General features: G+C 45.7%; 1 protein-coding gene across 1 annotated transcript in view; it reads right to left on the bottom strand.

The window, feature by feature from the left end:
* dis3l (DIS3 like exosome 3'-5' exoribonuclease) overlaps positions 1 to 15,854 on the bottom strand; it is a 57,833-nt gene that overhangs the window by 18,550 nt on the left and 23,429 nt on the right. The window contains 3 exon segments of the mRNA XM_065011200.1: positions 6,862 to 7,016; positions 8,195 to 8,287; positions 14,019 to 14,278. Coding sequence (XP_064867272.1) covers positions 6,862 to 7,016; positions 8,195 to 8,287; positions 14,019 to 14,278 — 508 coding nt within the window.

Genomic DNA, 15,854 nt, shown 5'->3' on the forward strand with positions numbered 1-15,854 from the left:
ATGATGGGACCTCTGTCTCCTCTCCATTCAGCAGTATTATAACATGATGGGACCTCTGTCTCCTCTCCATTCAGCAGTATTATAACATGATGGGACCTCTGTCTCCTCTCCATTCAGCAGTATTATAACATGATGGGACCTCTGTCTCCTCTCCATTCAGCAGTATTATAACATGATGGTACCTCTGTCTCCTCTCCAGCAGTATTATAACATGATGGGACCTCTGTCTCCTCTCCATTCAGCAGTATTATAACATGATGGGACCTCTGTCTCCTCTCCAGCAGTATTATAACATGATGGGACCTCTGCCTCCTCTCCATTCAGCAGTATTATAACATGATGGGACCTCTGCCTCCTCTCCAGCAGTATTATAACATGATGGGACCTCTGTCTCCTCTCCATTCAGCAGTATTATAACATGATGGGACCTCTGTCTCCTCTCCATTCAGCAGTATTATAACATGATGGGACCTCTGTCTCCTCTCCAGCAGTATTATAACATGATGGGACCTCTGTCTCCTCTCCAGCAGTATTATAACATGATGGGACCTCTGTCTCCTCTCCATTCAGCAGTATTATAACATGATGGGACCTCTGTCTCCTCTCCAGCAGTATTATAACATGATGGGACCTCTGCCTCCTCTCCATTCAGCAGTATTATAACATGATGGGACCTCTGTCTCCTCTCCATTCAGCAGTATTATAACATGATGGGACCTCTGTCTCCTCTCCAGCAGTATTATAACATGATGGGACCTCTGTCTCCTCTCCAGCAGTATTATAACATGATGGGACCTCTGTCTCCTCTCCATTCAGCAGTATTATAACATGATGGGACCTCTGTCTCCTCTCCAGCAGTATTATAACATGATGGGACCTCTGTCTCCTCTCCAGCAGTATTATAACATGATGGGACCTCTGTCTCCTCTCCAGCAGTATTATAACATGATGGGACCTCTGTCTCCTCTCCATTCAGCAGTATTATAACATGATGGGACCTCTGTCTCCTCTCCAGCAGTATTATAACATGATGGGACCTCTGTCTCCTCTCCATTCAGCAGTATTATAACATGATGGGACCTCTGTCTCCTCTCCAGCAGTATTATAACATGATGGGACCTCTGTCTCCTCTCCATTCAGCAGTATTATAACATGATGGGACCTCTGCCTCCTCTCCAGCAGTATTATAACATGATGGGACCTCTGTCTCCTCTCCAGCAGTATTATAACATGATGGGACCTCTGCCTCCTCTCCAGCAGTATTATAACATGATGGGACCTCTGCCTCCTCATTCAGCAGTATTATAACCAGCAGTATTATAACATGATGGGACCTCTGTCTCCTCTCCATTCAGCAGTATTATAACATGATGGGACCTCTGTCTCCTCTCCATTCAGCAGTATTATAACATGATGGGACCTCTGTCTCCTCTCCAGCAGTATTATAACATGATGGGACCTCTGTCTCCTCCCCATTCAGCAGTATTATAACATGATGGGACCTCTGTCTCCTCTCCAGCAGTATTATAACATGATGGGACATCTGTCTCCTCTCCATTCAGCAGTATTATAACATGATGGTACCTCTGTCTCCTCTCCAGCAGTATTATAACATGATGGGACCTCTGTCTCCTCTCCATTCAGCAGTATTATAACATGATGGGACCTCTGTCTCCTCTCCATTCAGCAGTATTATAACATGATGGGACCTCTGTCTCCTCTCCATTCAGCAGTATTATAACATGATGGGACCTCTGTCTCCTCTCCATTCAGCAGTATTATAACATGATGGGACCTCTGTCTCCTCTCCATTCAGCAGTATTATAACATGATGGGACCTCTGTCTCCTCTCCATTCAGCAGTATTATAACATGATGGGACCTCTGTCTCCTCTCCATTCAGCAGTATTATAACATGATGGGACCTCTGTCTCCTCTCCAGCAGTATTATAACATGATGGGACCTCTGTCTCCTCTCCATTCAGCAGTATTATAACATGATGGGACCTCTGCCTCCTCTCCATTCAGCAGTATTATAACATGATGGGACCTCTGTCTCCTCTCCATTCAGCAGTATTATAACATGATGGGACCTCTGTCTCCTCTCCATTCAGCAGTATTATAACATGATGGGACCTCTGTCTCCTCTCCATTCAGCAGTATTATAACATGATGGGACCTCTGTCTCCTCTCCAGCAGTATTATAACATGATGGGACCTCTGTCTCCTCTCCATTCAGCAGTATTATAACATGATGGGACCTCTGTCTCCTCTCCATTCAGCAGTATTATAACATGATGGGACCTCTGTCTCCTCTCCAGCAGTATTATAACATGATGGGACCTCTGTCTCCTCTCCATTCAGCAGTATTATAACATGATGGGACCTCTGCCTCCTCTCCAGCAGTATTATAACATGATGGGACCTCTGTCTCCTCTCCATTCAGCAGTATTATAACATGATGGGACCTCTGTCTCCTCTCCAGCAGTATTATAACATGATGGGACCTCTGTCTCCTCTCCATTCAGCAGTATTATAACATGATGGGACCTCTGTCTCCTCTCCAGCAGTATTATAACATGATGGGACCTCTGTCTCCTCTCCAGCAGTATTATAACATGATGGGACCTCTGTCTCCTCTCCATTCAGCAGTATTATAACATGATGGGACCTCTGTCTCCTCTCCAGCAGTATTATAACATGATGGGACCTCTGTCTCCTCTCCATTCAGCAGTATTATAACATGATGGGACCTCTGTCTCCTCTCCAGCAGTATTATAACATGATGGGACCTCTGTCTCCTCTCCAGCAGTATTATAACATGATGGGACCTCTGTCTCCTCTCCATTCAGCAGTATTATAACATGATGGGACCTCTGTCTCCTCCCCAGCAGTATTATAACATGATGGGACCTCTGTCTCCTCTCCATTCAGCAGTATTATAACATGATGGGACCTCTGTCTCCTCTCCATTCAGCAGTATTATAACATGATGGGACCTCTGTCTCCTCTCCATTCAGCAGTATTATAACATGATGGGACCTCTGTCTCCTCTCCATTCAGCAGTATTATAACATGATGGGACCTCTGTCTCCTCTCCATTCAGCAGTATTATAACATGATGGGACCTCTGTCTCCTCTCCATTCAGCAGTATTATAACATGATGGGACCTCTGTCTCCTCTCCATTCAGCAGTATTATAACATGATGGGACCTCTGTCTCCTCCATTCCAGCAGTATTATAACATGATGGGACCTCTGTCTCCTCTCCATTCAGCAGTATTATAACATGATGGGACCTCTGTCTCCTCTCCAGCAGTATTATAACATGATGGGACCTCTGCCTCCTCTCCAGCAGTATTATAACATGATGGGACCTCTGTCTCCTCTCCATTCAGCAGTATTATAACATGATGGGACCTCTGTCTCCTCTCCATTCAGCAGTATTATAACATGATGGGACCTCTGCCTCCTCTCCAGCAGTATTATAACATGATGGGACCTCTGTCTCCTCTCCATTCAGCAGTATTATAACATGATGGGACCTCTGTCTCCTCTCCATTCAGCAGTATTATAACATGATGGGACCTCTGTCTCCTCTCCAGCAGTATTATAACATGATGGGACCTCTGTCTCCTCTCCATTCAGCAGTATTATAACATGATGGGACCTCTGCCTCCTCTCCAGCAGTATTATAACATGATGGGACCTCTGTCTCCTCTCCATTCAGCAGTATTATAACATGATGGGACCTCTGTCTCCTCTCCAGCAGTATTATAACATGATGGGACCTCTGTCTCCTCTCCATTCAGCAGTATTATAACATGATGGGACCTCTGCCTCCTCTCCATTATAACATGCAGTATTATAACATGATGGGACCTCTGTCTCCTCTCCAGCAGTATTATAACATGATGGGACCTCTGTCTCCTCTCCATTCAGCAGTATTATAACATGATGGGACCTCTGTCTCCTCTCCAGCAGTATTATAACATGATGGGACCTCTGTCTCCTCTCCATTCAGCAGTATTATAACATGATGGGACCTCTGTCTCCTCTCCAGCAGTATTATAACATGATGGGACCTCTGTCTCCTTCAGCAGTATTATAACATGATGGGACCTCTGTCTCCTCTTCAGCAGTATTATAACATGATGGGACCTCTGTCTCCTCTCCAGCAGTATTATAACATGATGGGACCTCTGTCTCCTCTCCATTCAGCAGTATTATAACATGATGGGACCTCTGCCTCCTCTCCAGCAGTATTATAACATGATGGGACCTCTGTCTCCTCTCCATTCAGCAGTATTATAACATGATGGGACCTCTGTCTCCTCTCCATTCAGCAGTATTATAACATGATGGGACCTCTGTCTCCTCTCCATTCAGCAGTATTATAACATGATGGGACCTCTGTCTCCTCTCCAGCAGTATTATAACATGATGGGACCTCTGCCTCCTCTCCATTCAGCAGTATTATAACATGATGGGACCTCTGCCTCCTCTCCAGCAGTATTATAACATGATGGGACCTCTGTCTCCTCTCCATTCAGCAGTATTATAACATGATGGGACCTCTGTCTCCTCTCCATTCAGCAGTATTATAACATGATGGGACCTCTGTCTCCTCTCCATTCAGCAGTATTATAACATGATGGGACCTCTGTCTCCTCTCCATTCAGCAGTATTATAACATGATGGGACCTCTGCCTCCTCTCCATTCAGCAGTATTATAACATGATGGGACCTCTGTCTCCTCTCCAGCAGTATTATAACATGATGGGACCTCTGTCTCCTCTCCAGCAGTATTATAACATGATGGGACCTCTGTCTCCTCTCCAGCAGTATTATAACATGATGGGACCTCTGCCTCCTCTCCAGCAGTATTATAACATGATGGGACCTCTGTCTCCTCTCCATTCAGCAGTATTATAACATGATGGGACCTCTGTCTCCTCTCCAGCAGTATTATAACATGATGGGACCTCTGTCTCCTCTCCATTCAGCAGTATTATAACATGATGGGACCTCTGTCTCTCTCTCTCCAGCAGTATTATAACATGATGGGACCTCTGTCTCCTCTCCATTCAGCAGTATTATAACATGATGGGACCTCTGTCTCCTCTCCAGCAGTATTATAACATGATGGGACCTCTGTCTCCTCTCCATTCAGCAGTATTATAACATGATGGGACCTCTGCCTCCTCTCCAGCAGTATTATAACATGATGGGACCTCTGTCTCCTCTCCAGCAGTATTATAACATGATGGGACCTCTGTCTCCTCTCCATTCAGCAGTATTATAACATGATGGTACCTCTGTCTCCTCTCCAGCAGTATTATAACATGATGGGACCTCTGTCTCCTCTCCATTCAGCAGTATTATAACATGATGGGACCTCTGCCTCCTCTCCAGCAGTATTATAACATGATGGTACCTCTGTCTCCTCTCCAGCAGTATTATAACATGATGGGACCTCTGCCTCCTCTCCAGCAGTATTATAACATGATGGGACCTCTGTCTCCTCTCCATTCAGCAGTATTATAACATGATGGGACCTCTGTCTCCTCTCCAGCAGTATTATAACATGATGGGACCTCTGTCTCCTCTCCAGCAGTATTATAACATGATGGGACCTCTGCCTCCTCTCCATTCAGCAGTATTATAACATGATGGGACCTCTGCCTCCTCTCCAGCAGTATTATAACATGATGGGACCTCTGCCTCCTCTCCAGCAGTATTATAACATGATGGGACCTCTGTCTCCTCTCCATTCAGCAGTATTATAACATGATGGGACCTCTGTCTCCTCTCCAGCAGTATTATAACATGATGGGACCTCTGTCTCCTCTCCAGCAGTATTATAACATGATGGGACCTCTGTCTCCTCCCCATTCAACAGTATTATAACATGATGGGACCTCTGTCTCCTCTCCAGCAGTATTATAACATGATGGGACCTCTGCCTCCTCTCCAGCAGTATTATAACATGATGGGACCTCTGTCTCCTCTCCATTCAGCAGTATTATAACATGATGGGACCTCTGTCTCCTCTCCATTCAGCAGTATTATAACATGATGGGACCTCTGTCTCCTCTCCATTCAGCAGTATTATAACATGATGGGACCTCTGCCTCCTCTCCAGCAGTATTATAACATGATGGGACCTCTGTCTCCTCTCCAGCAGTATTATAACATGATGGGACCTCTGTCTCCTCTCCATTCAGCAGTATTATAACATGATGGTACCTCTGTCTCCTCCCCATTCAACAGTATTATAACATGATGGTACCTCTGTCTCCTCTCCAGCAGTATTATAACATGATGGGACCTCTGCCTCCTCTCCAGCAGTATTATAACATGATGGGACCTCTGTCTCCTCTCCAGCAGTATTATAACATGATGGGACCTCTGTCTCCTCTCCAGCAGTATTATAACATGATGGTACCTCTGTCATGATGGGACCTCTGGCATTCAGCAGTATTATAACATGATGGTACCTCTGTCTCCTCTCCATTCAGCAGTATTATAACATGATGGTACCTCTGTCTCCTCTCCATTCAGCAGTATTATAACATGATGGGACCTCTGTCTCCTCTCCAGCAGTATTATAACATGATGGGACCTCTGTCTCCTCTCCAGCAGTATTATAACATGATGGGACCTCTGCCTCCTCTCCATTCAACAGTATTATAACATGATGGTACCTCTGCCTCCTCTCCATTCAACAGTATTATAACATGATGGTACCTAGTTCTGGGACCTCTGTCTCCTCCCCATTCAACAGTATTATAACATGATGGTACCTAGTTCTGGGACCTCTGCCTCCTCCCCATTCAACAGTATTATAACATGATGGTACCTAGTTCTGGGACCTCTGCCTCCTCTCCGTTGAGCAGAGCCTGGGCCAGTTCATAGTAAAGCTGGTAGGAGGATTGGATTAGTGTACGACCGTACCAGACCTTGTTCACCGCCAGGGTCTGGGCATCCAGGTCCCACATGACGCTCATGGCATACCTGGACACACGGACACGCACAGAGGGACACACGGACACAGAGGGACACACAGACACGCACAGAGGGACACGCACAGAGGGACACACGGACACGCACAGAGGGACACAGGGACACGCACAGAGGGACACACACAGAGGGACACGCACAGAGGGACACACAGACACGCACAGAGGGACACACGGACACACACAGAGGGACACAGAGGGACACACACAGAGGGACACAGAGGGACACACACAGAGGGACACAGAGGGACACACGGACACGCACAGAGGGACACACGGACACGCACAGAGGGACACAGAGGGACACACGGACACGCACAGAGGGACACAGAGGGACACACGGACATGCACAGAGGGACACAGAGGGACACACACAGAGGGACACACACAGAGGGACACAGAGGGACACACACAGAGGGACACAGAGGGACACACGGACACACACAGAGGGACACAGAGGGACACACACAGAGGGACACACGGACACGCACAGAGGGACACAGAGGGACACAGAGGGACACACACAGAGGGACACACGGACACACACAGAGGGACACACGGACACACACAGAGGGACACACGGACACACACAGAGGGACACACACAGAGGGACACACAGGACACACACAGAGGGACACACGGACACACACAGAGGGACACACACAGAGGGACACACAGGACACACACAGAGGGACACACACAGAGGGACACACGGACACGCACAGAGGGACACACAGACACACACAGAGGGACACACGGACATACACAGAGGGACACAGAGGACACACACAGAGGGACACAGAGGGACACACACAGAGGGACACAGAGGGACACACACAGAGGGACACAGAGGGACACACACAGAGGGACACACGGACAGCTGTTAATGAGGCACGGACATACAGCCTCAGACTACTGGATAGTTCCAACCAACATTATGAGAGTGACTTAAGACTAAATTAATCATCCTGATGAACTTCACTGAGGTTTACAGAGCAGAGGTCAGAGGTCAGTGTGTTGTGGTGTCAGTAAGTGTTGTTCCTTCACCTGTCCACTCCTCCCAACAGAGGTCAGAGGTCAGTGTGTTGTGGTGTCAGTAAGTGTTGTTCCTTCACCTGTCCACTCCTCCCAGCAGAGGTCAGAGGTCAGTGTGATGTAGAGTTGATCTCTCACCTGTCCACCCCTCCCAGCAGAGAGCAGAGGTCAGCACTGAGGACAGCAGGCAGCATGTCATACCTGCGGTCGGCCAGGTAGTACGTGGTGGCCCTGAGAACATGACAGAAGAGAGAGTTTACTGGAGCTGACACAGTCACCAGCAGGGAGATGGACAGGAGGGACGTGTCAGAGCTGTTGACTTTTGGGGAAGTGGGTATTCCAGGGTCACTTTAAGGGAGGAGATATCCAACAGTGGGTTAACTGCCCCTGAGGGCAGGGTAGCCTAGCGGTTAGAGTGTTGGACTAGTAACCGAAAGGTTGCAAGTTCAAACCCCAGAGCTGACAAGGTACAAATCTGCCGTTCTGCCCCTGAACAGGCAGTTAACCCACTGTTCCTAGGCCGTCAATTGAAAATAAGAATTTGTTCTTAACTGACTTGCCTGGTTAAATAAAAATGATTCACCAAATGATATTTTGAAAGAGCAAGCAAAATATTTTAAGCATTTTTTTTCTTTTCAGTCTCCTCCATTTCCACTGAATGATGTGAACTGTAAGGATTTCTTTCCTAATAATAATAATAATGTCAAATGAACACATTTACAGAAAGACCTGTGTGAAGGCCAACTTACAGAAGAGGAACATTTTGAGGCAATAAAATATTTTCAGTCTGGAAAAACACCTTCCATAGCTTGATGGTAAAACACCAGGGCTTGATGGTAAAACACCAGGGCTTGATGGTAAAACACCAGGGCTTGATGGTAAAACACCAGGGCTTGATGGTAAAACACCAGGGCTTGATGGTAAAACACCAGGGCTTGATGGTAAAACACCAGGGCTTGATGGTAAAACACCAGGGCTTGATGGTAAAACACCAGTGCTTGATGGTAAAACACCAGGGCTTGATGGTAAAACACCAGGGCTTGATGGTAAAACACCAGGGCTTGATGGTAAAACACCAGGGCTTGATGGTAAAACACCAGAGCTTGATGGTATACCAGTAGAAGTATATCAGACCTTTTTTTGACGTACTCAAAGATCCATTATTAGCATGTTTTAATTACTCTTATACAAACGGTAGACTTTCAGGTACTCAACAAGAAGGTGTGATTTCATTACTACTAAAACAGGACCCAGGTGGTATAAAGATCCAGTCTATTTAAAAAACTGGAGGCCTCCAACACTTCTATGTTGTGATGCGAGAAGCCTGGTAAAATGTATAGCACATTGAATAAAAAAGGTTTTTACCAAATATTGTTTTTTACACGGACGATATATTGGAGATAATGTACGACAATTTCTTGAAATAATTTAACATTATGAAACATCGAAGATACCAGGTCTGGTCTTCATAGCAGATTTTGAAAAGGCGTTTGATAAAGTACGATGAGAGTTAATGGATTACTTTAATTTTTGGTGAATATCTTATACAATATGTTAATGTTATGTATAGCAACCCCAGATGTAAAATAGTAAATACTAGTTACTTGTCAGAAAATATAGAGCTTTTAAGAGGAGTAAAACAAGGCTGTCCGTTGTCTCCATATCTATTTATTATGGCCATTGAAATGCTAGCTATTCAAATTGGATCCAACAAGAACATCAAGGAATTAGAAATCTAGGGGATACCAATGACTCTAGTTTTTTTTCTTAAGTCCGCAATCTGGTTCCCTGTACAGTCTCAATCTGGATCCCTGTACAGTCTCAATCTGTATCCCTGTACAGTCTCAATCTGGATCCCTGTACAGTCTCAATCTGGATCCCTGTACAGTCTCAATCTGGATCCCTGTACAGTCTCAATCTGTATCCCTGTACAGTCTCAATCTGTATCCCTGTACAGTCTCAATCTGGATCCCTGTACAGTCTCAATCTGGATCCCTGTACAGTCTCAATCTGGATCCCTGTACAGTCTCAGTCTCAGTCTCAAAGTTGGGATGGGCTGAGAGGGTGGTCTATGGTGATAGTTGGGATGGGCGGAGAGGGTGGTCTATGGTGATAGTTGGGATGGGCGGAGAGGGTGGTCTATGGTGATAGGTGGGATGGACTGAGAGGGTGGTCTATGGTGATAGGTTGGGATGGGCTGAGAGGGTGGTCTATGGTGATAGGTTGGGATGGGCTGAGAGGGTGGTCTATGGTGATAGGTGGGATGGGCTGAGAGGGTGGTCTATGGTGATAGGTGGGATGGGCTGAGAGGGTGGTCTATGGTGATAGGTTGGGATTGGCTGAGAAGGTGGTCTATGGTGATAGTTGGGATGGGCTGAGAGGGTGGTCTATGGTGATAGGTGGGATGGGCTGAGAGGGTGGTCTATGGTGATAGGTTGGGATGGGCTGAGAGGGTGGTCTATGGTGATAGGTGGGATGGACTGAGAGGATGGTCTATGGTGATAGGTTGGGATGGGCTGAGAGGGTGGTCTATGGTGATAGGTGGGATGGACTGAGAGGATGGTCTATGGTGATAGGTGGGATGGGCTGAGTGGCTGAGAGTGGCTGAGGGGCGGGATTAAAGAGCTTGTTTGGTAATGTATTACTGTCATGTGACTGCTTTATATCAATACATATATCATATACAAACATATGTATATGTCCTCCGAAGAGGAGAAAGATGCAGTGGGGCAAAAAAGTATTTAGTCAGCCACCAATTGTGCAAGTTCTCCCACTTAAAAAGACGAGAGGCCTGTAATTTTCATCATAGGTAAACTTCAACTATGACAGACAAATGAGAAAAAAAAATCCAGAAAATCACATTGTAGGATTTTTTATGAATTTATTTGCAAATTATGGTGGAAAATCTTTTTAAGTGGGAGAACTTGCACAATTGGTGGCTGACTAAATACTTTTTTGCCCCACTGTATATGTCCTTTCAAAGAGGAGGAAGATATATGTCCCCCGAAGAGGAGGAAGATATATGTCCTTCGAAGAAGAGGAAGATATATGTCCCCCCGAAGAGGAGGAAGATATATGTCCCCCGAAGAAGAGGAAGATATATGTCCCCCGAAGATGAGGAAGATATATGTCCCCCGAAGAGGAGGAAGATATATGTCCCCCGAAGAAGAGGAAGATATATGTCCCCGAAGAAGAGGAAGATATATGTCCCCGAAGAGGAGGAAGATATATGTCCTTCGAAGAAGAGGAAGATATATGTCCCCGAAGAGGAGGAAGATATATGTCCCCGAAGAAGAGGAAGATATATGTCCCCCCCGAAGAGGAAGATATATGTCCCCGAAGAGGAGGAAGATATATGTCCCCCGAAGAGGAGGAAGATATATGTCCCCCGAAGAGGAGGAAGATATATGTCCCCCCGAAGAGGAGGAAGATATATGTCCCCCGAAGAGGAGGAAGATATATGTCCTTCGAAGAAGAGGAAGATATATGTCCCCCGAAGAGGAGGAAGATATATGTCCTTCGAAGAAGAGGAAGATATATGTCCCCCGAAGAGGAGGAAGATATATGTCCCCCGAAGAGGAGGAAGATATATGTCCCCCGAAGAGGAGGAAGATATATGTCCCCCCGAAGAGGAGGAAGATATATGTCCCCCCGAAGAGGAGGAAGATATATGTCCTTCGAAGAGGAGGAAGATATATGTCCTTCGAAGAAGAGGAAGATATATGTCCCCCGAAGAGGAGGAAGATATATGTCCCCCCGAAGAGGAGGAAGATATATGTCCCCCGAAGAGGAGGAAGAAATATGTCCCCCCGAAGAGGAGGAAGATATATGTCCTTCGAAGAGGAGGAAGATATATGTCCTTCGAAGAAGAGGAAGATATATGTCCCCCCGAAGAGGAGGAAGATATATGTCCCCCGAAGAGGAGGAAGATATATGTCCTCCGAAGAGGAGGAAGATATATGTCCCCCGAAGAGGAGGAAGATATATGTCCTCCGAAGAGGAGGAAGATATATGTCCCCCCGAAGAGGAGGAAGATATATGTCCTTCGACGAGGAGGAAGATATATGTCCCCCGAAGAGGAGGAAGATATATGTCCTTCGAAGAAGGAAGATATATGTCCCCGAAGAGGAGGAAGATATATGTCCCCCGAAGAGGAGGAAGATATATGTCCCCCGAAGAGGAGGAAGATATATGTCCCCCAAAGAGGAGGAAGATATATGTCCCCCGAAGAAGAGGAAGATATATGTCCCCCGAAGAGGAGGAAGATATATGTCCCCCGAAGAGGAGGAAGATATATGTCCCCCGAAGAGGAGGAAGATATATGTCCCCCGAAGAGGAGGAAGATATATGTCCCCCCGAAGAGGAGGAAGATATATGTCCCCCGAAGAGGAGGAAGATATATGTCCTTCGAAGAAGAGGAAGATATATGTCCCCCCGAAGAGGAGGAAGATATATGTCCTTCGAAGAAGAGGAAGATATATGTCCCCCCGAAGAGGAGGAAGATATATGTCCCCCCGAAGAGGAGGAAGATATATGTCCCCGAAGAGGAGGAGATATATGTCCCCGAGAGAGGAAGATATATGTCCTCCGAAGAGGAGGAAGATATATGTCCTTCGAAGAAGAGGAAGATATATGTCCCCCGAAGAGGAGGAAGATATATGTCCCCCCGAAGAGGAGGAAGATATATGTCCCCCCGAAGAGGAGGAAGATATATGTCCTTCGAAGAGGAGGAAGATATATGTCCTTCAAGAAGAGGAAGATATATGTCCCCGAAGAGGAGGAAGATATATGTCCCCCCCCCGAGAGGAGGAAGATATATGTCCCCGAAGAGGAGGAAGAAATATGTCCCCCCGAAGAGGAGGAAGATATATGTCCTTCGAAGAGGAGGAAGATATATGTCCTTCGAAGAAGAGGAAGATATATGTCCCCCCGAAGAGGAGGAAGATATATGTCCCCCGAAGAGGAGGAAGATATATGTCCTCCGAAGAGGAGGAAGATATATGTCCCCCGAAGAGGAGGAAGATATATGTCCTCCGAAGAGGAGGAAGATATATGTCCCCCCGAAGAGGAGGAAGATATATGTCCTTCGACGAGGAGGAAGATATATGTCCCCCGAAGAGGAGGAAGATATATGTCCTTCGACGAGAAGGAAGATATATGTCCCCCGAAGAGGAGGAAGATATATGTCCCCCCGAAGAGGAGGAAGATATATGTCCCCCGAAGAGGAGGAAGATATATGTCCCCCAAAGAGGAGGAAGATATATGTCCCCCGAAGAGGAGGAAGATATATGTCCCCCGAAGAGGAGGAAGATATATGTCCTCCGAAGAGGAGGAAGATATATGTCCCCCCGAAGAGGAGGAAGATATATGTCCTCCGAAGAGGAGGAAGATATATGTCCCCCGAAGAGGAGGAAGATATATGTCCCCCGAAGGAGGAGGAAGATATATGTCCCCGAAGAGGAGGAAGATATATGTCCCCCGAAGAGGAGGAAGATATATGTCCTTCGAGAAGGTGGTCTATGGTGATAGGTTGGGATGGGCTGAGAGGGTGGTCTATGGTGATAGGTTGGGATGGGCTGAGAGGGTGGTCTATGGTGATAGGTTGGGATGGGCTGAGAGGGTGGTCTATGGTGATAGGTTGGGATGGGCTGAGAGGGTGGTCTATGGTGATAGGTTGGGATGGGCTGAGAGGGTGGTCTATGGTGATAGGTTGGGATGGGCTGAGAGGGTGGTCTATGGTGATAGGTTGGGATGGGCTGAGAGGGTGGTCTATGGTGATAGGTTGGGATGGGCTGAGAGGGTCATGTGACTGCTTTATATCAAGGTACCATGTATGTAAAACATATGTATATGTCCTTCGACGAGGGGGGGAGTTAATACATGTTTTCTTTATTTAAATAGAGGGAGGACCTGACACATGCCTCACAGACACTCAAACACACTCCCTCCCCCTCCCTCTCACCTAGCGCGAGCCTCCAGGTCTGTCAGGGACCCCTCTTTAACAAAGTGTGTGACGTCAGCGATGTGAACGCCCAGCTCTAACCTCTCACCCCGCGGGCCGGGGGGGAGGCTGCGTATGGACAGGGTGTCGTCTACGTCCTCACAGCCCCGAGGGTCGACGCTGAACACCAGGTGGGTTTGTCTCAGATCCCGTCTGGTAATCACCTCGGCGGGGTCTACCAACCAGGGGCTCTCAGGGGAGGACACTGGCATCTCACCGAGCTAGAAACACACAAATAGATACGCAGTGACGCATACATCAACATACAGAGACATGTAGACACACACAACAAGAAATATACATTTAAAAACTAAAAAAAAGCCTAATTTCGACATAAGTACTCCGCTGCATCTACAGGGTCTCCCTGCAGGACACATTTATGGAAGTAAGGACAACAATTTACATTGTATTATACTATAACTGGATACAGATCTCTATGAGGATGGTGTATTATACTATAACTGGATACAGATCTCTATGAGGATGGTGTATTATACTATAACTGGATACAGATCTCTATGAGGATGGTGTATTATACTATAACTGGATACAGATCTCTATGAGGATGGTGTATTATACTATAACTGGATACAGATCTCTATGAGGATGGTGTATTATACTATAACTGGATACAGATCTCTATGAGGATGGTGTAGTATACTATAACCTACCTGGATACAGATCTCTATGAGGATGGTGTATTATACTATAACCTACCTGGATACAGATCTCTATGAGGATGGTGTATTATACTATAACTGGATACAGATCTCTATGAGGATGGTGTATTATACTATACCTGGATACAGATCTCTATGAGGATGGTGTATTATACTATACCTGGATACAGATCTCTATGAGGATGGTGTATTATACTATAACCTACCTGGATACAGATCTCTATGAGGATGGTGTATTATACTATAACTGGATACAGATCTCTATGAGGATGGTGTATTATACTATAACTGGATACAGATCTCTATGAGGATGGTGTATTATACTATACCTGGATACAGATCTCTATGAGGATGGTGTATTATACTATAACTGGATACAGATCTCTATGAGGATGGTGTATTATACTATAACTGGATACAGATCTCTATGAGGATGGTGTATTATACTATAACTGGATACAGATCTCTATGAGGATGGTGTATTATACTATAACTGGATACAGATCTCTATGAGGATGGTGTATTATACTATAACCTACCTGGATACAGATCTCTATGAGGATGGTGTATTATACTATAACTGGATACAGATCTCTATGAGGATGGTGTATTATATTATAACTGGATACAGATCTCTATGAGGATGGTGTATTATACTATAACTGGATACAGATCTCTATGAGGATGGTGTATTATACTATAACTGGATACAGATCTCTATGAGGATGGTGTATTATACTATAACCTACCTGGATACAGATCTCTATGAGGATGGTGTATTATACTATAACCTACCTGGATACAGATCTCTATGAGGATGGTGTATTATACTATAACTGGATACAGATCTCTATGAGGATGGTGTATTATACTATAACTGGATACAGATCTCTATGAGGATGGTGTATTATACTATAACTGGATACAGATCTCTATGAGGATGGTGTATTATACTATAACCTAATTGGATACAGATCTCTATGAGGATGGTGTATTATACTATAACCTACCTGGATACAGATCTCTATGAGGATGGTGTATTATACTATAACTGGATACAGCTCTCTATGAGGATGGTGTATTATACTATAACTGGATACAGATCTCTATGAGGATG

The sequence above is a fragment of the Oncorhynchus nerka genome, linkage group LG27 (assembly GCF_034236695.1).
Source record: "Oncorhynchus nerka isolate Pitt River linkage group LG27, Oner_Uvic_2.0, whole genome shotgun sequence".
NCBI classification, from domain to species: Eukaryota; Metazoa; Chordata; class Actinopteri; order Salmoniformes; family Salmonidae; genus Oncorhynchus; species Oncorhynchus nerka.